This window comes from Rana temporaria, chromosome 7 (genome assembly GCF_905171775.1).
Source record: "Rana temporaria chromosome 7, aRanTem1.1, whole genome shotgun sequence".
NCBI classification, from domain to species: Eukaryota; Metazoa; Chordata; class Amphibia; order Anura; family Ranidae; genus Rana; species Rana temporaria.
Genome location: NC_053495.1, coordinates 195,509,249 through 195,533,006, shown reverse-complemented (window position 1 = coordinate 195,533,006; position 23,758 = coordinate 195,509,249). Strand labels below are relative to the sequence as shown.

At 46.4% G+C, this 23,758-nt stretch overlaps 2 protein-coding genes across 5 annotated transcripts in view; one reads left to right on the top strand and one right to left on the bottom strand.

Moving 5' to 3' along the window:
* The window catches only part of DNAI4 (dynein axonemal intermediate chain 4), a 44,387-nt gene extending 39,802 nt beyond the window's left edge, over positions 1 to 4,585 (bottom strand). The window contains exons 1-2 of the mRNA XM_040360753.1: positions 4,465 to 4,585; positions 2,349 to 2,514 (exon numbers count right to left, since the gene is read on the bottom strand). Of these exons, the coding sequence (XP_040216687.1) occupies positions 2,349 to 2,514; positions 4,465 to 4,541 (243 nt within the window). The 5' untranslated portion in view covers positions 4,542 to 4,585. The remainder of the gene's footprint in view (positions 1 to 2,348; positions 2,515 to 4,464) is intronic.
* A 73-nt stretch (positions 4,586 to 4,658) lies between these two features.
* The window catches only part of MIER1 (MIER1 transcriptional regulator), a 53,280-nt gene continuing 34,180 nt past the window's right edge, over positions 4,659 to 23,758 (top strand). For all 4 annotated transcript variants that reach the window (XM_040360751.1, XM_040360750.1, XM_040360749.1 and 1 more), the window contains exon 1: positions 4,659 to 4,784. In XM_040360751.1, coding sequence (XP_040216685.1) covers positions 4,776 to 4,784 — 9 coding nt within the window. In that variant the 5' untranslated portion in view covers positions 4,659 to 4,775. The remainder of the gene's footprint in view (positions 4,785 to 23,758) is intronic.

The following is a 23,758-nucleotide window of genomic DNA, read 5'->3' as shown; positions in this document are numbered from 1 at the left end:
GTACCGCGATTTGCGGCGACAAAACGCCGCAATTTCGTCCGCCTAGATGTGAATGGAGCCTGAGCCTCGCCCTTAAAGCAATATTAAACCCAAAAACAAACATTTATTATATTACATTGGTGATCAGTGGGAAGAATGTTCCTTACATTGGTGATCAGTGGGAAGAATGTTCCTTACATTGGTGATCAATATGGAGAATGCCCCTTACATTGGTGATCAGTGGGAAGAATGCTCCTTACATTGGTGATCAGTGGGAAGAATGTTCCTTACATTGGTGATCAGTGGGAGGAATGCCCCTTACATTGGTGATCAGTGAGAAGATTGTTCCTTACATTGGTGATCAGTGAGAAGAATGTCCCTTACATTGGTGATCAGTGGGAAGAATGCTCCTTACATTGGTGATCAGTGGGAAGAATGTTCATTACATTGGTGATCAGTGGGAAGAATGTCCCTTACATTGGTGATCAGTGGGAAGAATGTCCCTTACATTGGTGATCAGTGGGAAGAATGTTCCTTACATTGGTGATCAGTGAGAAGAATGTTCCTTACATTGGTGATCAGTGGGAAGAATGTCCCTTACATTGGTGATCAGTGAGAAGAATGTTCCTTACATTGGTGATCAGTGGGAAGAATTCTCCTTACATTGGTGATCAGTGAGAAGAATGTTCCTTACATTGGTGATCAGTGAGAAGAATGTCCCTTACATTGGTGATCAGTGGGAAGAATGCTCCTTACATTGGTGATCAGTGGGAAGAATGTTCCTTACGTTGGTGATCAGTGAGAAGAATGTTCCTTACATTGGTGATCAGTGAGAAGAATGTCCCTTACATTGGTGATCAGTGGGAAGAATGCTCCTTACATTGGTGGTCAGTGGGAAGAATGTCCCTTACATTGGTGATCAGTGGGAAGAATGTTCCTTACATTGGTGATCAGTGAGAAGAATGTTCCTTACATTGGTGATCAGTGGGAAGAATGTTCCTTACATTGGTGATCAGTGAGAAGAATGTTCCTTACATTGGTGATCAGTGAGAAGAATGTTCCTTACATTGGTGATCAGTGGGAAGAATGTTCCTTACATTGGTGATCAGTGGGAAGAATGTTCCTTACATTGGTGATCAGTGGGAATAATGTTCCTTACATTGGTGATCAGTGAGAAGAATGCTCCTTACATTGGTGATCAGTGAGAAGAATGCTCCTTACATTGGTGGTCAGTGGGAAGAATGTTCCTTACATTGGTGATCAGTGGGAAGAATGCTCCTTACATTGGTGATCAGTGGGAAGAATGTTCCTTACATTGGTGATCAGTGGGAAGAATGTTCCTTACATTGGTGATCAGTGGGAAGAATGTTCCTTACATTGGTGATCAGTGGGAAGAATGTTCCTTACATTGGTGATCAGTGAGAAGAATGCTCCTTACATTGGTGATCAGTGAGAAGAATGCTCCTTACATTGGTGGTCAGTGGGAAGAATGTTCCTTACATTGGTGATCAGTGGGAAGAATGCTCCTTACATTGGTGATCAGTGGGAAGAATGTTCCTTACGTTGGTGATCAGTGAGAAGAATGTTCCTTACATTGGTGATCAGTGGGAAGAATGTTCCTTACGTTGGTGATCAGTGAGAAGAATGTTCCTTACATTGGTGATCAGTGGGAAGAATGTTCCTTACATTGGTGATCAGTGGGAAGAATGCTCCTTACATTGGTGATCAGTGGGAAGAATGTCCCTTACATTGGTGATCAGTGAGAAGAATGCTCCTTACATTGGTGATCAGTGGGAAGAATGTTCCTTACATTGGTGATCAGAATGCCCTCTTCACAGACAGTTAAATGAATGATTGGTATAATATCACTGTCTCTGCCACGTAGCATTGGCCCTGGACCTCTTCAGGTACCATCATATGGGAAGTCAATCAGCACTGAAGGAACCCCTAGCAACCTCTGGAGGAACCTTAGAGTCCCATGGAACCCTGGTTGAGAATGGCTGGTTGAAGGTATTACTACTATATATTAAAATGTAAAAAATCATGTAGTAAAACTTTCAATACAGATTTATCTCTGACCTTTCCACAGCTTGCTGCTTCAGAAAATAAATATCTATGTCCACAGGGTGACAACACATTTTGGGCTGGATCATCTTCTCTTTTCTCTCTCTTCCTCACCACGGATTGATTCAAAGTTACATCTCACCAGCGGCGCTTAGACGCTCACTTCACAGTGGGCATTTGGCGCCTAACTAAGCTCAAAAATCAATCAATCAATCATTTGAGGACCCCTCATTCAGACCCCTCCATACATGCCATATTACCACGTACTACGTTTATTAGAACATAATTCGTTTCCCTTTACTGACCGGTATGGATTGTTTCCCAGCGAGCGCCAAGTTCTTATCCATGACTCTGCTGTCGGCGTGAATACTTATACTTCTCCTGCTCCCCATCATGCTGCGGTTGATCCTGCTCTGGTTGACGAAACTGGACATACTGATGATTTTCTTCACCTGTGAAACCATTTTAGGCCTGAAAAAAATAAAAACAAAAATAAAATAAGTGCTGCAATTGTAGTAATAAATTCACCCCTATATAAAAGTGGGGTATATGACCGGCTGACACTCTTTACGGGCCCTTACAGACAGGCAGTAAAGCCTCGTTCATACGGCCTACCCTTCTATAAACCCAGTGATGGGACTGTCCTCAGGTGATACACGGAGATGAAACGAATCCTCCTTAACCACTTCCTGTCCGGTCAGTGGACAATTGACGTCCGGGAAGTGGTTGTGAAATCCCGACTGGACGTCTATTGACGTCCTGCAGGATTTGATGCCGGCGCGCGCCCGTGGGGGCGCGCAGCGCGGCGATCGGTGGTGCGGGGTGTCAGTCTAAAGACCCCCTTTTATTTTTTATTGTAGTCTGTGCCCATGTTAGGGAGATCCCTCCCCCCCTTCTCTCTATTTGTCCTGTTTACTGTTATCACCGAGAGTGAAATAAAATCCCAAATGTTGTGTTGTCACCAGAACAGGAATAGGGGTGGAAATCTTCCCATGGGGACACTAGTTTTGGTGACAGCCAGGGATTCCCTCTCACTTCCTGTTTGGGGTATGGGACAGGAAATGAAGGACAATCTCCCCAATGGGGACACAGATGGCGAAAATCAAACAAGCTGGTGGTGATTATAAACCTCCCTGGCGTTTTTTTTTTTCTTCGGTTCTACTTTATCTTTTATTCTGCTTTTCAAAATAAAAATGCGTTGGGGGGTTTGAAGTAATCTTCAGGCCTAAAATGTGCATTTTACTATGCGAGTATATACAGTATGGGGTAGATTCACGTAGGGGCGCGCAATGATACGGCGGCGTAGCGTATCGCATTTACGCTACACCGCCGTAACTTACAGGAGCTGTATTCACAAAGCACTTGCTCCGTAAGTTGCGGCGGCGTAGCGTAAATGGGGCCGGCGTAAGCGCGCATAATTCAAATGTGGAAGGGGGGGCGTGTTTTATGTAAATGTATGATGACCTGACGTGATTGACGTTTTTTACGGACGGCGCATGTGCCGTCCGTGTACATATCCCAGTGTGCATTGCTTCCAAGTACGGCGCAACGACGTATTGGTTTCGACGTGAACGTAAATTACGTCCAGCCCTATTCGCGAACGACTTACGCAAACATCGTAAAAAATTCAAATTTCTAAGCGGGAACGACGTCCATACCTAACATTGGCTGCGCCTCCTAATAGCAGGAGCAACCTTACCCCGAAAAAGCCTAACGTAAACAACGTAAATACATTGCGACGGGCGTACGTACGTTTGTGAATCGGCGTATCTAGGTAATTAGCATATTCTACGCCGACAACAACGGAAGCGCCCCTAGCGGCCAGCGTCAGAATGCACCCTATAAGATACGACGGCGTAAGAGACTTATGCCAGTCGTATCTTAGGCTAATGTCGGCGTATCTTGCTTTCTGAATACAGGAAGTAGATACGCCGGCGCAGATTTGAATTTACGCGGCGTGGGGACACTAGTTCTGGTGACAACCAGGGATTCCCTCACTTTGGAGGGATTTCCTCTCACTTCCTGTTGTGTCTATGAGACAGGAAGTGAAGGGAAATCTCCCCAATGGGGGCACTTCTCTTACTGTTTTTCCTTCAGTTCTGTTGTAATTTTCATCCTAAAAGGTCTCCGATTTCAGAAAATAAAAATGTTTTGGGGTTTGAACTAATCTTCAGGCCTAAAATGTGCCGGTTACCATGGAAACAAACAAAAAAAAAACACAACTGGACTGGCAGTGATCACATAAGGGGGTGACAGGTGCTCTTTATGGACATTTTTATAATGGAGTGAATGTGACATTCGCTGCAGGTGAATCTTCCAGCTCCATGTGATGTGAATGGAAGAGGTTGGTATCCAGCAGTGAATGTTTGCTGAGAGTCACGTTTGCTGAGATAAAACCATTGTATAAGGGATCACACTTACACGCTGGCCCCCGGCGGGTGTGCCCTGCTCCGGACCGGGCCGGACATGTTGCCGGTTCCGCCGATCTCTCCCCTCATCAGGATCTTCCTTCGGACGCGTCTGTGTCTCTATGGCGACGCCGAGGTCCCGCCCACCCCCTGGCGGCCCGGCCCCCTCCCGCTCGCCGAATGGCGGAGGCCACGCCCCCTCCAGTCCGCGCCCTCCGCCGCTTCCCGATTGGTTGCGCCCTCTGGTGGTCACAGCTCCGGCCGCTTCCGCCTTCATCCGGGCTCCTCCGCTGACCCGCGATGTGACCCGACAGTACGGCAAATATGGCGGAGGTAAGGAGAAAACTCAGAGAAACATTCCCCCCTCCCCCCCATTGACCCGGGCTGAGGGAGGCAGTCCTGGCTTTGGCGGGCCTTCGTCCCCCCCCCTACCGGGACATCCCCGCCCCCCCCGCTCCTGTCCCGGACACTTGTTGCTGCTTCTCCCACCAGAGTCCGTCCCGGGAACTTCACCGGGAGACACCGTATATCATCCCCGGGGCTCTGGCCTATGTGTGCGCCATCCAGGGCTCTGCGACACTGACTGCGCGGGAAACATCACCTCCCCTCCCCCCCCAACCACCGACACTGACTGAGACCCCCCTCCCCCCTATACTGACAGAGAACACCCCCTCTTATCATTGACGGAACCCCCCCTAACACTGACACCCCACAATTTCCAGCCGAGACCCCCCAACACTGAGACCCCCTCATCTCTGACTGAGAACACCCCTCATATCATTTACTGACAGACCCCCAATTTCCAGCTGAGAGCCCCCTCATCACTGACTGAGAACACCCCCCAGCACTGACACCCCCAATTTCCAGCTGAGACCCCCCAACACTGAGACCCCCCTCCCCCCTACACTGACAGAGAACACCCCCTCATATCATTGACTGACAGACCCCCCAACACTGACACCCCCCATTTTACTGACAGACCCCACAAATTTCCAGCTGAGATCCCCCCTCATCTCTGACTGAGAACACCCCTCATATTGACTGACACCCCCCATTTTACTGACAGATCCCCCAATTTCCAGCCGAGACCCCCCAACACTGAGACCCCCTCATCTCTGACTGAGAACACCCCCTCATATCATTGACTGACACCCCCCATTTTACTGACAGACCCCCAATTTCCAGCCGAGACCCCCCCAACACTGAGAACACCCCCTCATATCATTGATTGAGACCCCCCAACACTGACACCCCCCATTTTACTGACAGACCCCCAAATTTCCAGCTGAGAGCCCCCTCATCACTGACTGAGAACACCCCCTCATATCATTGAGACCCCCATTTTACTAACAGACCCCCAATTTCCAGCTGAGAACCCCTAAAACTGAGGCCCCCATTTTACTGACAGACCCCCAATTTCCAGCTGAGAACCCCCCAACACTGAGGCCCCCTCATATCATTGACAGAGACCCCCAATTTTACTGACTGACACCCCCCCCCCCCATTCCCAACTGAGAATCCCCCCAACACTGACGCCCCCCTTATTACTGACCGAGACATACCCTCATATGACTGACACTCCCCCAATATAATTGAGACCCCCCCCCAAACCCCCCTCATCACTGAGAACCCCCCTCATCACTGAGAACCCCCCCCCATCACTGACTGAGACCCCCATTCCAAACTGAGAACCCCCCCCCCCCCCCCCTACACATATCACTATATGAGACCCTCCCCAAACACTGACTGAGACCCCTCATTCCCCACTGAGAACCCCATATTGATAACTTGGACCCCCTCCCAACACTGACTGAGACCCCCCCCCATGTCACTGAAACCCTTCCCCCCCCCCCAACACTGACAACACCCCTTCCCCATCACTGAGACCCCTCCCCAACTTCCATTGCTTAGAGATGACCCCCCCCCCCCCCCATCACTGATTGACAACATCCCTCCTTTTCCCCCCCATTACTGACTGACAACATCCCTCCTTTTTTCCCTCATTACTGACTGACAACATCCTTCCTTTTTTCCCCCCATTACTGACAACATCCCTCCTTTTTCCCCCCATTACTGACTGACAACATCCCTCCTTTTCCCCCCCATTACTGACTGACAACATCCCTCCTTTCCCCTCATTACTGACTGACAACATCCCTCCTTTTCCCCCCCATTACTGACTGACAACATCCCTCCTTTTCCCCTCATTACTGACTGACAACATCCCTCCTTTTTCCCCTCATTACTGACTGACAACATCCCTCCTTTCCCCTCATTACTGACCGACAACATCCCTCATTACTGACCGACAACATCCCTCCTTTTCCCCTCATTACTGACTGACAACATCCCTCCTTTTTCCCCCCATTACTGACTGACAACATCCCTCCTTTTCCCCCCCATTACTGACTGACAACATCCCTCCTTTTCCCCCTCATTACTGACTGACAACATCCCTCCTTTCCCCTCATTACTGACTGACAACATCCCTCCTTTTTCCCCCCATTACTGACTGACAACATCCCTCCTTTTCCCCCCCATTACTGACTGACAACATCCCTCCTTTCCCCTCATTACTGACTGACAACATCCCTCCTTTTTCCCCCATTACTGACTGACAACATCCCTCCTTTTTCCCCCCATTACTGACTGACAACATCCCTCCTTTTTCCCCCCATTACTGACTGACAACATCCCTCCTTTTTCCCCCCATTACTGACTGACAACATCCCTCTTTTTTCCCCCCATTACTGACTGACAACATCCCTCTTTTTTCCCCCCATTACTGACTGACAACATCCCTCCTTTTTCCCCCCATTACTGACTGACAACATCCCTCCTTTTCCCTCTCATTACTGACTGACAACATCCCTCCTTTTCCCCCTCATTACTGACTGACAACATCCCTCCTTTCCCCTCATTACTGACTGACAACATCCCTCCTGTCCCCTCATTACTGACTGACAACATCCCTCCTGTCCCCTCATTACTGACTGACAACATCCCTCCTTTCCCCTCATTACTGACTGACAACATCCCTCCTTTTCCCCCTCATTACTGACTGACAACATCCCTCCTTTTCCCCCTCATTACTGACTGACAACATCCCTCCTTTTCCCCCTCATTACTGACTGACAACATCCCTCCTTTTCCCCCTCATTACTGACTGACAACATCCCTCCTTTTCCCCCTCATTACTGACTGACAACATCCCTCCTTTTCCCCCTCATTACTGACTGACAACATCCCTCCTTTTCCCCCTCATTACTGACTGACAACATCCCTCCTTTTCCCCCCTCATTACTGACTGACAACATCCCTCCTTTTCCCCCTCATTACTGACTGACAACATCCCTCCTTTTCCCCCTCATTACTGACTGACAACATCCCTCCTTTTCCCCCTCATTACTGACTGACAACATCCCTCCTTTTCCCCCTCATTACTGACTGACAACATCCCTCCTTTTCCCCCTCATTACTGACTGACAACATCCCTCCTTTTCCCCCTCATTACTGACTGACAACATCCCTCCTTTTCCCCCTCATTACTGACTGACAACATCCCTCCTTTTCCCCCTCATTACTGACTGACAACATCCCTCCTTTTCCCCCTCATTACTGACTGACAACATCCCTCCTTTTCCCCCTCATTACTGACTGACAACATCCCTCCTTTTCCCCCTCATTACTGACTGACAACATCCCTCCTTTTCCCCCTCATTACTGACTGACAACATCCCTCCTTTTCCCCCTCATTACTGACTGACAACATCCCTCCTTTTCCCCCTCATTACTGACTGACAACATCCCTCCTTTTCCCCCTCATTACTGACTGACAACATCCCTCCTTTTCCCCCTCATTACTGACTGACAACATCCCTCCTTTTCCCCCTCATTACTCACTGACAACATCCCTCCTTTTCCCCCTCATTACTGACTGACAACATCCCTCCTTTTCCCCCTCATTACTGACTGACAACATCCCTCCTTTTCCCCCTCATTACTGACTGACAACATCCCTCCTTTTCCCCTCATTACTGACTGACAACATCCCTCCTTTTCCCCCTCATTACTGACTGACAACATCCCTCCTTTTCCCCCTCATTACTGACTGACAACATCCCTCCTTTTCCCCCTCATTACTGACTGACAACATCCCTCCTTTTCCCCCTCATTACTGACTGACAACATCCCTCCTTTTCCCCCTCATTACTGACTGACAACATCCCTCCTTTTCCCCCTCATTACTGACTGACAACATCCCTCCTTTTCCCCCTCATTACTGACTGACAACATCCCTCCTTTTCCCCCTCATTACTGACTGACAACATCCCTCCTTTTCCCCCTCATTACTGACTGACAACATCCCTCCTTTTCCCCCTCATTACTGACTGACAACATCCCTCCTTTTCCCCCTCATTACTGACTGACAACATCCCTCCTTTTCCCCCTCATTACTGACTGACAACATCCCTCCTTTTCCCCCTCATTACTGACTGACAACATCCCTCCTTTTCCCCCTCATTACTGACTGACAACATCCCTCCTTTTCCCCCTCATTACTGACTGACAACATCCCTCCTTTTCCCCCTCATTACTGACTGACAACATCCCTCCTTTTCCCCCTCATTACTGACTGACAACATCCCTCCTTTTCCCCCTCATTACTGACTGACAACATCCCTCCTTTCCCCCCTCATTACTGACTGACAACATCCCTCCTTTTCCCCCTCATTACTGACTGACAACATCCCTCCTTTTCCCCCTCATTACTGACTGACAACATCCCTCCTTTCCCCTCATTACTGACTGACAACATCCCTCCTTTTCCCCCTCATTACTGACTGACAACATCCCTCCTTTTCCCCCTCATTACTGACTGACAACATCCCTCCTTTTCCCCCTCATTACTGACTGACAACATCCCTCCTTTTCCCCCTCATTACTGACTGACAACATCCCTCCTTTTCCCCCTCATTACTGACTGACAACATCCCTCCTTTTCCCCCTCATTACTGACTGACAACATCCCTCCTTTTCCCCCTCATTACTGACTGACAACATCCCTCCTTTTCCCCCTCATTACTGACTGACAACATCCCTCCTTTTCCCCCTCATTACTGACTGACAACATCCCTCCTTTTCCCCCTCATTACTGACTGACAACATCCCTCCTTTTCCCCCTCATTACTGACTGACAACATCCCTCCTTTTCCCCCTCATTACTGACTGACAACATCCCTCCTTTTCCCCCTCATTACTGACTGACAACATCCCTCCTTTTCCCCCTCATTACTGACTGACAACATCCCTCCTTTTCCCCCTCATTACTGACTGACAACATCCCTCCTTTTCCCCCTCATTACTGACTGACAACATCCCTCCTTTTCCCCCTCATTACTGACTGACAACATCCCTCCTTTTCCCCCTCATTACTGACTGACAACATCCCTCCTTTTCCCCCTCATTACTGACTGACAACATCCCTCCTTTTCCCCCTCATTACTGACTGACAACATCCCTCCTTTTCCCCCTCATTACTGACTGACAACATCCCTCCTTTTCCCCCTCATTACTGACTGACAACATCCCTCCTTTTCCCCCTCATTACTGACTGACAACATCCCTCCTTTTCCCCCCCATTACTGACTGACAACATCCCTCCTTTTCCCCCTCATTACTGACTGACAACATCCCTCCTTTTCCCCCTCATTACTGACTGACAACATCCCTCCTTTTCCCCCCTCATTACTGACTGACAACATCCCTCCTTTTCCCCCTCATTACTGACTGACAACATCCCTCCTTTTCCCCCTCATTACTGACTGACAACATCCCTCCTTTTCCCCCTCATTACTGACTGACAACATCCCTCCTTTTCCCCCTCATTACTGACTGACAACATCCCTCCTTTTCCCCCTCATTACTGACTGACAACATCCCTCCTTTTCCCCCTCATTACTGACTGACAACATCCCTCCTTTTCCCCCTCATTACTGACTGACAACATCCCTCCTTTTCCCCCTCATTACTGACTGACAACATCCCTCCTTTTCCCCCTCATTACTGACTGACAACATCCCTCCTTTTCCCCCTCATTACTGACTGACAACATCCCTCCTTTTCCCCCTCATTACTGACTGACAACATCCCTCCTTTTCCCCCTCATTACTGACTGACAACATCCCTCCTTTTCCCCCTCATTACTGACTGACAACATCCCTCCTTTTCCCCCTCATTACTGACTGACAACATCCCTCCTTTTCCCCCTCATTACTGACTGACAACATCCCTCCTTTTCCCCCTCATTACTGACTGACAACATCCCTCCTTTTCCCCCTCATTACTGACTGACAACATCCCTCCTTTTCCCCCTCATTACTGACTGACAACATCCCTCCTTTTCCCCCTCATTACTGACTGACAACATCCCTCCTTTTCCCCCTCATTACTGACTGACAACATCCCTCCTTTTCCCCCTCATTACTGACTGACAACATCCCTCCTTTTCCCCCTCATTACTGACTGACAACATCCCTCCTTTTCCCCCTCATTACTGACTGACAACATCCCTCCTTTTCCCCCTCATTACTGACTGACAACATCCCTCCTTTTCCCCCTCATTACTGACTGACAACATCCCTCCTTTTCCCCCTCATTACTGACTGACAACATCCCTCCTTTTCCCCCTCATTACTGACTGACAACATCCCTCCTTTTCCCCCTCATTACTGACTGACAACATCCCTCCTTTTCCCCCTCATTACTGACTGACAACATCCCTCCTTTTCCCCCTCATTACTGACTGACAACATCCCTCCTTTTCCCCCTCATTACTGACTGACAACATCCCTCCTTTTCCCCCCCATTACTGACTGACAACATCCCTCCTTTTCCCCCTCATTACTGACTGACAACATCCCTCCTTTTCCCCCTCATTACTGACTGACAACATCCCTCCTTTTCCCCCTCATTACTGACTGACAACATCCCTCCTTTTCCCCCTCATTACTGACTGACAACATCCCTCCTTTTCCCCCTCATTACTGACTGACAACATCCCTCCTTTTCCCCCTCATTACTGACTGACAACATCCCTCCTTTTCCCCCTCATTACTGACTGAGAACACCCCTCATATCATTGACTGACCCCCAAATTTCCAGCTGAGAGCCCCCTCATCACTGACTGAGAACACCCTCTCATATCATTGAGACCCCCATTTTACTGACAGACCCCCAATTTCCAGCTGAGAACCCCTAAAACTGAGGCCCCCATTTTACTGACAGACCCCCCCCCAATTTCCAGCCGAGAACCCCCCAACACTGAGGCCCCCTCATATCATTGACAGAGACCCCCAATTTTACTGACTGACACCCCCCCCCCATTCCCAACTGAGAATCCCCCCTCAACACTGATGCCCCCCTTATTACTGACCGAGACATACCCTCATATGACTGACACTCCCCCAATATAATTGAGACCCCCCAAACCCCCCAAACCCCCCTCATCACTGAGAACCCCCCCCCCCCCATCACTGACTGAGACCCCCATTCCAAACTGAGAACCACCCCCCCCCCCTACACATATAACTAAATGAGACCCTCCCCAAACACTGACTGAGCCCCCATATTCCCCACTGAGAACCCCATATTGATAACTTAGACCCCCTCCCAACACTGACTGAGACCCCCCCCCATGTCACTGAAACCCTTCCCCCCCCCAACACTGACAACACCCCTTCCCCATCACTGAGACCCCTCCCCAACTCCCATTGCTTAGAGATGACCCCCCCCCCCCTCGCTGATTGACAACATCCCTCCTTTTTCCCCCATTACTGACTGACAACATCCCTCCTTTTTCCCCTCATTACTGACTGAACATCCCTCCTTTCCCCTCATTACTGACTGACAGCATCCCTCCTGTCCCCTTATTACTGACTGACAACATCCCTCCTTTCCCCTCATTACTGACTGACAACATCCCTCCTTTCCCCTCATTACTGACTGACAACATCCCTCCTTTCCCCTCATTACTGACTGACAGCATCCCTCCTTTCCCCTTATTACTGACTGACAACATCCCTCCTTTTTCCCCTCATTACTGACTGACAACATCCCTCCTTTCCCCTCATTACTGACTGACAACATCCCTCCTTTCCCCTCATTACTGACTGACAGCATCCCTCCTTTCCCCTCATTACTGACTGACAGCATCCCTCCTTTCCCCTCATTACTGACTGACAGCATCCCTCCTTTCCCCTTATTACTGACTGACAACATCCCTCCTTTCCCCTCATTACTGACTGACAACATCCCTCCTTTTCCCCTCATTACTGACTGACAACATCCCTCCTTTTCCCCTCATTACTGACTGACAACATCCCTCCTTTCCCCTCATTACTGACTGACAACATCCCTCCTTTCCCCTCATTACTGACTGACAACATCCCTCCTTTCCCCTCATTACTGACTGACAACATCCCTCCTTTCCCCTCATTACTGACTGACAACATCCCTCCTTTCCCCTCATTACTGACTGACAACATCCCTCCTTTCCCCTCATTACTGACTGACAACATCCCTCCTTTCCCCTCATTACTGACTGACAACATCCCTCCTTTCCCCTCATTACTGACTGACAACATCCCTCCTTTCCCCTCATTACTGACTGACAACATCCCTCCTTTCCCCTCATTACTGACTGACAACATCCCTCCTTTCCCCTCATTACTGACTGACAACATCCCTCCTCCCCCCCCCCCATTACTGGAAAAAAAAACGGTTATATTGTTGTGACAATTTTTGTTTGTTTTCAGTAAAGAGAAATATTTGTGACGTGGACGGCCACGTATGGAGCTGTGATTGCTAGTTTTTTAGTATTGTGATGATTTATGTGACAATTTAGATATTTTGGGGAAATCTGTAGATTGCTTTCCAGAAGGAGCTCTGTGGTTGGCTCAGCCAGGTGAGATCAGGTGCCTGTCTGCTCTGTGACATCACGTGTCTGCTCTGTGACATCACGTGTCTGCTCTGTGACATCACGTGTCTGCTCTGTGACATCACGTGTCTGCTCTGTGACATCACGTGTCTGCTCTGTGACATCACGTGTCTGCCCTGTGACATCACGGGTCTGCCCTGTGACATCACGGGTCTGCCCTGTGACATCACGTGTCTGCCCTGTGACATCACGTGTCTGCCCTGTGACATCACGTGTCTGCCCTGTGACATCACGTGTCTGCCCTGTGACATCACGTGTCTGCCCTGTGACATCACGTGTCTGCCCTGTGACATCCCCTGTCTGCCCTGTGACATCCCCTGTCTGCCCTGTGACATCCCCTGTCTGCCCTGTGACATCCCCTGTCTGCCCTGTGACATCACGTGTCTGCCCTGTGACATCACGTGTCTGCTCTGTGACATCACTTGTCATGGTGTGCTATACACAGGTAGATGTTTATCTGGGTACACAGGGATTGAAATGTGCCCGGTTCTGCAGGAAGCTGGTGAAGTTCAATGTGTGAAGTCCCAACTGTTCTGCTCTCTCCAACAGAAACTGCTCCAATAACTCGCACTCGCACTCGCTTCAAATCCAGCATTCGATCGGCACTTGCAGTCAATGGCTGCAGCACTGATCTGTGTGTTCTGATGGGCAGGGGAGTCCTCGCTGTCAGAATACAATAGAGCAGCGGAGGAGATCCTTTCATCACACATTGTTTTTGTTGATGTGGGGATCTGTCCGTTTTTTCCCCCATTCAGCCTGCTAAAAGAAGGAAGAAAAACTGAACATGTACAGTGCCTAGAAAAAGTATTCATACCCCTTAAAATTGTTCACATTTTGTCATGTTACAACCAAAATCATAAATGTATTTTTGTTGGGATTTTATGTGAAGTGGCACATAATTGTGAAGTGGAAGGAAAATGATAAATGTTTTTTTTACAAATATGTGAATAGTGTGGGGGGGCATTTGTTTTCAGCCCCCTTTTTCTCTGATACCCCTAATTAAAATCTAGTGGAATCTAGGGCCGAAACAACTAATTGATTATGAAATTAATCGATTACAATTTTCATAATCGATCGGCCAGTAACATAATGGGGTTAAAAAAAAAACTAAAATTAGCCCTTTATAGTACAAAAAAGCAAATCGCTACTGTAAATACTTTCACTGCCCCACAGTAAAAAAATGAAGCCCTTACAGTAGCGATTATTTGCTCTTTTTGTACACATTTTTTTGTTTTTTTAACCCCATTATGTTACTAAACATCTCAAGCCTGGGATCACACCTCTGTTTTTTGGTGCTTTTTGCAGAAACACACTACAGTTCATTTACATGTTTTCCTATGGGACACGTTCACATCCATGATTTTTTTTCAGCTGCTGCGTATTTGGAAAGGGCGAGGATTTTTTAACGCAAAACGGTGCTATTTTGTTTTTGTTTTTTTTGGTTCAATATACTTCAATGGAGAAGCTGCAGAAAAGCATGAAATGTGTTTTTGCGGCAATTTGTGTTTTGTAATCTGCCCAACAACAAATTGGCCCAAAAAAATATTAAAAATGCATTTTTTTTTTAAGGCTATTATCCGATTAATCGGCCAACTAATCGATTATGAAAATAATTGTTAGTTGCAGCCCTAGTGGAATCCATTGCTTTCAGAAGCAGGGTGGATTGATATAAATTAGGGGTTGTAAAGGTACAATTTTTAATTTTTTTTACCCAAATCGCTTCCTTTCCCTTAGTGCAGTCCTCCTTCACTTACCTCATCCTTCCATTTTGCTTTTAAATGTCCTTATTTCTTCTGAGAAATCCTCACTTGCTGTTCTTCTGTCTGTAACTCCACACAGTAATGTGAGGCTTTCTCCCTGGTGTGGAGTGTCGTGCTCGTCCCCTCCCTTGGAATACAGGAGTGTCAGGACGCCCACTAACACACAGCTCCTTTCTCTATCTGCAATGCAGTGAGCGTCCTGACTCTCCTGTATTCCAAGGGAGGGGGCGAGCACGACACTCCACACCAGGGAGAAAGCCTTACATTACTGTGTGGAGTTACAGACAGAAGAACAGGAAGTGAGGATTTCTCAGAAGAAATAAGGACATTTAAAAGCAAAATGGAAGGATGAGGTAAGTGAAGGAGGACCGCACTAAGGTAAAGGAAGCTATTTAGGGGGAAAATGTGTACCTTTACAACCCCTTTTAAGTCGATTTTAAATCGCTGGCAAAAAGGCTTGATTTGAATCGACTCGATTTTAAATCATAACTTTTAACCTGTTCCCGTCCGCGCTATAGCCGAATGACTACAGCGCGGACCTACATTGCCTCCCCTTCGCACGCTCATTGCACATCAATGGGACTCGGATGATCACAGATCCCGACCCCTTACCACAAGGATCCTCAAACTACGGCCCTCCAGCTGTTGCGGAACTTCCCAATCCCATGAGGCATTGTAAAACTCTGACATTCACAGACATGACTAGGCATGATGGGAATTGTAGTTCCTGAACAATTGGAGGGCCGTAGTTTGAAGACCCCTGCCTTACCACATGATCAGCTGTCGGTCAATGACAGCTGATCACGTGATGTAAACAAAAGCTCGGTAATCAATTTTTTTATTCTATCTTTCTCATCACACCGACAGCATGAGGAGAAAAAAAAGCTGATCGTCAACTTCTGTTGAAGGGGCATCGGTCCCGAAGAGGAAGAGGCACAGCCGCCAACCAGTGCCACCTATCGATGCCCATCTATCAGTGCTGTCTATCAGTGCCCATTTCTGCCAGCAATCAGTGCCGCATATTGGTGCCCATCAGTGCAGCCTCATCAGCGTACATCAATGAAAGAGAAAAATGTACCGGTTTTCAAAATGTTAAAATCGTTTTAGTTTTTTAACATTTTTGGTCTTTTTTTTTTTTTTTTTTTTTAACAAAAAATAAATGGGTCCAGTGTTACACGACCACACAATTGTCCTTCAAAGAGTGAGTGCTGACAGATGAAATTTTGGTCTGGGCAGGAAGGGGGTTTAAGTGCCCAGTAAGCAAGTGGTTAAAGTGCAACTGTCATCTCTGTCCCCCAGTGGCTTCTCCTCTGACCCGCTGTTGACTCACCAACAGTCCCATTCACTTTAATGGGACGGCTTGTGATGCGGCAGTGACAAAACAAGGTGGTGGCAGCAGGTGAGTGGATGCCCGCTAGCAGGCGCTGCCATGATGGATCTGAAATGACAAGTGCTCTTTAAATGTAAGGACTTGCTGGTAGATAGAATCTTTAATATTTAAAAACAAATTGAATTTTACCTATTTAGAATAATAAGCTGTCAGGTTAGTAAAACAGCGATATCAGAACCGATTCAATCGTACAGTTTGTTGTGTACATAGATTTGCAAAACAATGGAATAAAGGAATATTCCTGAACTTTGTTTTATCTCCTGGTTACTGTGAAATTGTGTGAATGCATCAATGGGCAGTGCATGTTATCTCAGCTTGCAGAGCTTGGATTCATTGAATGAGTTTACCAAAAAATGTAAATATTGCACAATATACAGCCTCATGCTACATAACTAAGCTCCATTTCATGCTGCATAAACAAAACTATTATTGTAACCTAAATATAAAACTGCGTTTAGATAGATTTTTATTCCAAAAGCATTTTATTAAAATAATTTGATTAAAAAAAAAAAAAAGATGTATATATATTTTTTTTTAATCATTGCTTTTTATCCACCCTGTTCAGTAGTCACCTAATTGTGAACACATACATTGAATTTAATGGGAAGCATCTTTCCTTGGCTTCTTTGGTGCTTCAAAAACTCCTCAGTGTGAAAGCAGCCTTTGTTGACCTTTCTGAACATCTTACACCTGTATTTAGGGTGTAATATTTTCAGCAGGCAGTGTCGCCCCCCCCCCCCCCCCCCAGTGACAGCGCGACAGGGATCCTTTCTCTGCACCCGCTGTCACAATTTAAAAAGAGCGGGGCCGTGTCATGCATTCACCGTTTCCTGTGCGACCGTCAGGAGCCTGTCAATCAAATAGGAACGCCCAGTCCATACCCGGAAGCGGCGGAGAAGATCTCTCTCCAAAACGGTAAGTATGACTTCGATTTAAAAAAAAACACCCGATTCCCCTTGACAAAATGAGCCTCAATCTAATGTTAAAAATTTAGTTTTTGGGTGAACCTCCACTTTAAAGCGGTGGTTCACCCTCCTTAACATCATTATACCATTACATTCGGCATCGTAGCGCGAGCTACAGTATGCTGGTCTTAAATTTTTAATCCCCGTACTCACTGTGCTATCGATCATTGAAGTTTCCGACTCCCGCGGGGAATGGGCGTGCCTATGGAGAGGGAGGATGATTGACGGCCGGCTCTGGCACGTCACGCTCCCCGAAGAAAGCCGGAGTAGGTCTCGGCTCTTCACGGCGCCTGCGCACAGGCTATGCGCAGGCGCCGTGAAGAGCCAAGCCTATTTCGGCTATTTCCGGAGAAGCGTGACGTGCCAGAGCCGGCCGTCAATCACCTTCTCTCACCATAGGAACGCCCATTCCCCGGAATCTTCAATGATCCATAGCACGGTGAGTACGGGGATAAAAAAATGTAAGACCGGCATACTGTAGCTCGCGCTACGATGCCGAATGTAATGGTATAATAAAAAAAAAAAAAAAAAAATTTTTTTAATAGGGTGAACCCCCGCTTTAAGTAATTACAGAAAAAAACTTTTTTTTTTTACATACTTTCACCAGTGCAGTACAGAGTTATCCTATAACTATTGTTTTTTTTATTTATTTTTGACCCTTTTCATCTTTTTTGCCCAGCCATTCTCTGTTCCGTAATAACAATCATAGAGGCAGTTCAGCCGCTTGATCATTCTTAAAATTGCCGCCCTCCTCCGGTGCTTCTACCAGCTTGCCCGTGCGATCGTCAAGCCGGAGAAGGAATCGGTCGCCACTGGAAGTTGAGCATGGAGATTTCTGACTAGATGGTCCCCAGTCATCTCTATTACACTCGGAGGCCCGGGCGCGATGTTATGACATCACATTGGGGTCGGCCGAAGTAAACAATGCCGCGGGCACGGCTGGAAAGGCTGAGACTGTTTGTTTCTTTGTTTTGGTCTTTCCAGCCTTATAGACCCCACATCTCTCCATAAAGAGGACCTGTCATATTCCTGTTACAGGGGATGTTTACATTCCTTGTAAGGCTCCATGCACACTGAAGCTGATAAATTGTAGTTTATTGGCGTTTCAGATTTTTTTTTTTTTTTTAAATCCCATAAACTGAACTCTATGTTAGCCTATGTGCCCATGCACACCTGGGTGTTTTTTTAGTGTTAGTGAGCTTTGGAGTTTGTTGGCTTTTTTATGATAGCCCAAAATTTTCGTTCAAAGTGCCGTTTCTCGGCGGGGAAAAAACGTGAAATGCCGAAAACCGCTCAAACGCTGGCGTTAGGTTTTTTTATCCATTGGAAACGCAAAAAAAAATTGAAAGGCTCCCTGCAAAGCTACTGGCGTTTTTTTTTTTTTTTTTTACGTTGTACTATGTGAATGAAAACATGCAACAGATCTAAAGTGGATGTTATCCCAATTTGGCTGCAAAAGTGGAAATGCCTTTTAAATTTGGTTTAGGGACAGCTTCACACGACTGCGCATTTGTCAGTTAAAGCAAAGCAGTGGCGTATCGTAAAAAATGGCCTGGTGATTAGAGGAGGAGGAGGGGGGTAAATCTTCTGGAGGGTAAAACTGAGCTCCAGCTGTATTGTTGCATCGGTCCAGCTTGGACTGCAGTCTTCTGCTACTCTGTTGCATAGTAACCACAGGGGGACGCTTGCTCAGCACGGCCGCCTTTTGGAGAACACCCTGCATCCTTCCAAATGAATTCTAAGCGTTCTCTGATTGGATGAGGAGGAGAGGCGGGGTAGTGGTATCATGTTCTCCAACTGGTCCAATCAGAAAACAATTTGGATTCATGGAGAAGAAGGCAGGTCATTCTCTGAATGGCGCCTATGTTGCGCAAGCAGCCCCCTGCGGTTACTATGCAGAAGGGCAAGCTACTCGGCATAGGAGCTGGAAGACCAGGATGATTACTACACTTGTTCTCCACTCCCACAGTGGAGATATGGAACATGCATCTTTACATTGGTCCAAGCTGGAGCAATGTAACCGTGTGACACAAACCTGGGCTTCCGATTTTAAGCTTTGCAGATCTTGTTTGTAACATGCAGTTTGCTGTGTTGCTTGTGCCGTCTACCAAGCTGCTCAATAGGAAGTACTGCTGGTCAGTGCCTGTGTGTCTCTTAACATATCGGCCAATAATATTTGGAGAGGAATTTGTCAGAATTTTGTAGCCTCTATAAATGCAGTGAGATGGGTATACGTCGTGTTCTGTACTTACATTGCAGATTAAAATGTTTTACTGGAAAATTTGTGAATTATCATTAGATGGAACTTGTGGGGTTTCCCATACGTCTAGCTGAAAGTTTATTTTTGATGTGACATTTGAGCTTGTGTTGTGTTTTCATGATTGTATATTGTAGGATTTGTACAGTTCTTCCTGGTTATTTGTATATTAGGAAGTGTGGCTTGCATCCCTCCTAAATGACCATCTTAGACAGCTGGTTAGAGACTGAGGACATCATACAGAAGATAGTCAGAGACTGCATTTTTCTTAAAGGGTTTGTAAAGGAATTTTTTTTTTTTTTTATCTTAATAGCTTCCTTTACCTTACTGCAGTCATGGTTTCATGTCCTCATTGCTCGTTTTTGCTCTGATGTTGCTGTAAAACTGCTCTGTTCTGGACACTTCCTGGTTGTCTGGCTCCGTATGAAAAAAGTCATGGGAGAGTTTCGTTTCGCTTTCCTAGCCAGGACTCTGTGGCAGTGTTCCCCAACCCCCGGGCTGCGGACCGGTACCGGTCCGTGGATCAAACGGTACCGGGCCGCCCGCCGAGGAACTTTAAATTGTTTTTCTGTGGCGGCCGAGGTGCAGAGCATTGCATTCCCGAGCCCGCCCATTGTGTGATCCTCCTGGCCAATCAGCGCCGCTGTCCCGCCCTAACATACAGGGCTGCAAGGCTACGCTACACAGCGTCGCAGCCACCCGATGAGAGCAGAGAGAGAATTACGTCAGCTCTCCGCCCTCCCCCTCTATGCATTCCCGCAAGCGAACGGCTCCCCTCACATTCCCGCCCTGAGACTGTAAGTACAGTGGGCACTGCGGAGGGACATGCATATTGTTTTATACTGGGACATTTATTATTTTTTTTATACTGGGACATTTGATCTTTTTGTTATTATGGGACATTAAATGTCCCAGTATAAAAAAATTATTAAATGTCCCAGTATATAAAAAACGATTAAATCATGTTTTTATACTGAGACATTTAATCATTTTTCTTATACTGGGACATTTAATCTTTTTTACACTGGGACATTTAGGGCCGGTTCACACTGCACCAATGTCAGAGTTCGGATGTGATTTGCACCGCACTGCAGTGCACATCACATGCAATCTCTGTGCGATGCGATTTCAGCCATAAAAATTGTATGGCTGAATTCACATGAAACTCGCACAGGACCCTTTTTTTTCGTAGCAGAAACGGATCGCATGGGTGTTCACACCCATGCGATCCGATTCCTGTCCAAGTTTGCAGATCGCACTGCGATATGCGAACTGATTTGGGGGTGTTGTTAACTTTTAAATGACACTCCCAGCAGTTCGCATAGGGCAATGTGAACTGCCGCAAAACATGTGATGCGGGAACCCGCAATGGATTTGCAGGGTTCCCGCACTAACCGCTAATGCAACAAATCGCGATTCCTCCTACCGGGCCTTGGAAAAATATTCTTCCACAAACCGGTCCTTGGTGCCAAAAAGGTTGGGGACCACTGCTCTATGGCACTGTCCAGCACAGAGGCATAAAATAACATGCAAAGACTAAATTACTTTCAGTTTAGCTTTTGCATCTAAGAGGCACATTATATGATTGATTTTTATCTATTTTTAATCGTTTTTAAAAGGAATCAGTTAACTATTATGTCTCTATACCCTGTAAACAGTCATTTCAGCAAAACATTTTTTTTCCCTTTAGTGATCCTTTAATGCAGTGCTGTTTTCGTGTCCTCATTGTTCGTTTTTGCTTTGATGTTGCTGTAATTCCTCTCTGTTCTGGGTGCTTCCTGGTTGTCTGTTTCCTGATTACCACAGTACTGGGAGCTTTCTCTCTGTGGTCACTAATCAAGGAGGTGTGATTACTGTGTGTCTAGTTTCTAGTTTCGTTTTCCAAACCATCACTGCTCTATGGCTCTGTAAGGCAGAGAGGCAGGAAATAACATGCAAAAACGAAACTAGAAACTAGAGGTACATTATATGATTGATTTTTATCTATTTTTAAAAGGTATCAGTTAAAGGGGTTGTAAAGGAAATATTTTTTTTTGCCTAAAATGAATGTCTGCAAGGTAGACAGAATAGTGTATTGATTCTGTTAAAAAAAGTAAATACCTGTTAATATCTGTTAAAAAAAGTAAATACCTATTAAATTCCTTCATCTATATCACCTCCGGCGTTCTAGTTTCTGTTCTCTCATTCACTTCTTGGTTTGCGGCGCTCGTTCATGTAAGAACTACATTTCCCAGTATGAATTGCGGCACGGCCAGTAATTCACACCTCCTTGAAGTCTCTAACACGTAGAGAGCGTCCTGCCGCACAGATGTAGTTCCCAGGAGGGGGCGAGCACGTCACTGACCACCGCAGTAAACCCTCCCGTCACGGTGGTCAGTAACAATCAGACGAGCAGGAAGTGAACAGAACAGAGAAGAAATAGAGCAACTTCTGAGCAAAAACGAACAATGAGGAAGTGAAAAGAGGAATGTCTGCAAGTAAAGGATGCTTATTATGAAAAAAAAATAAAATTCCTTTACAACCCCTTTAACCACTTAACCCCCGGACCATATTGCTGGTCAAAGACCAGAGTACTTTTTGCGATTCGGCACTGCGTCGCGTTAACTGACAATTGCGCGGTCGTGCGACGTGGCTCCCAAACAAAATTGGCGTCCTTTTTTTCCCACAAATAGAGCTTTCTTTTGGTGGTATTTGATCACCTCTGCGGTTTTTAGTTTTTACGCTATAAACAAAAATAGAGCGACAATTTTGAAAAAAATTAATATTTTTTACTTTTTTCTGTAATAAATGTCCCCCAAAAATATATAAAAAAACTTTTTTTTTCCCTCAGTTTAGGCCGATACGTATTCTTCTACATATTTTTCGTAAAAAAAAATCGCAAAAAGCGTTTATTGATTGGTTTGCGCATAATTTTTAGCGTTTACAAAATGGGGGATAGTTTTATGGCATTTTTATTCATATTTTTTTTTACTAGTAATGGCGGCGATCAGCGATTTTTTTTTTTTTTTTTTTTATTTTTTTTTTTTCAGTACTGCGACATTATGGCGGACACTTTTGACACATTTTTGGGACCATTGGCATTTTTATAGCGATCAGTGCTATAAAAATGCATTGGATTACTATAAACAACTCGCATTCGGCGCTCTATAAGTATTTATTCCAATCCAATCCAATCCAAAAATGTCACTGGCAGTGAAGGGGTTAACACTAGGGGAAGGGGTTAAGTATGTTTTCTAGGTGTGTTCTAACTGTAGGGGGGGTGGCCTCGCTAGGGGAAATCACTGATCGCTGTTCATACATTGTATGAACAGAGGATCAGCATTTCCCCTCCTGACAGGACCGGGAGCTGTGTGTTGACACACACAGCTCCCGGTCCCCGCTCTGTAACGAGCGATCGTGTGTGCCCGGCGGTGATTGCGCCCGCTGGGCACGGGAGTGGGGGCGAGCGGGAGGTCGTGCGCGCCTCCCTAGTGGCCTGCGAGAGAGCCGACGTAGAGCTACGGGCTCTCGCGCAGGAGAGCCAACCTGCCACCGTAGAATGACGGCGGCAGGTCGGCAAGTAGTTAACTATTATGTCTCTATACCCTGTAAACAGTCATTTCAGCAAAATAAATTTTTTTATTTACAAGCCCTCTAAGCTTTTCTTGCACTAAAGGTGGCAATAATGGGCAACAATAAATTCACGTGAATTAAAATTGATAATATTAATAAAAAATTTGAATATAATACAAAATATATATATATATATAATTTTTTTTTTAAACGGTAAGTGCATTCTACATTTTCAAATAATTTTTTTTGTGTTACTGCTGAGTGATGGAAAGTTGTGGAAGAATTTCCCAGGTCTCTCTGAGGATGAGAAGTGCGGAGGTTCTATACCCGTCGTGGGGCCTTTTTAGGACAGGCTGTTTCTCGGTCTGTGCTGTCACTGAGGACA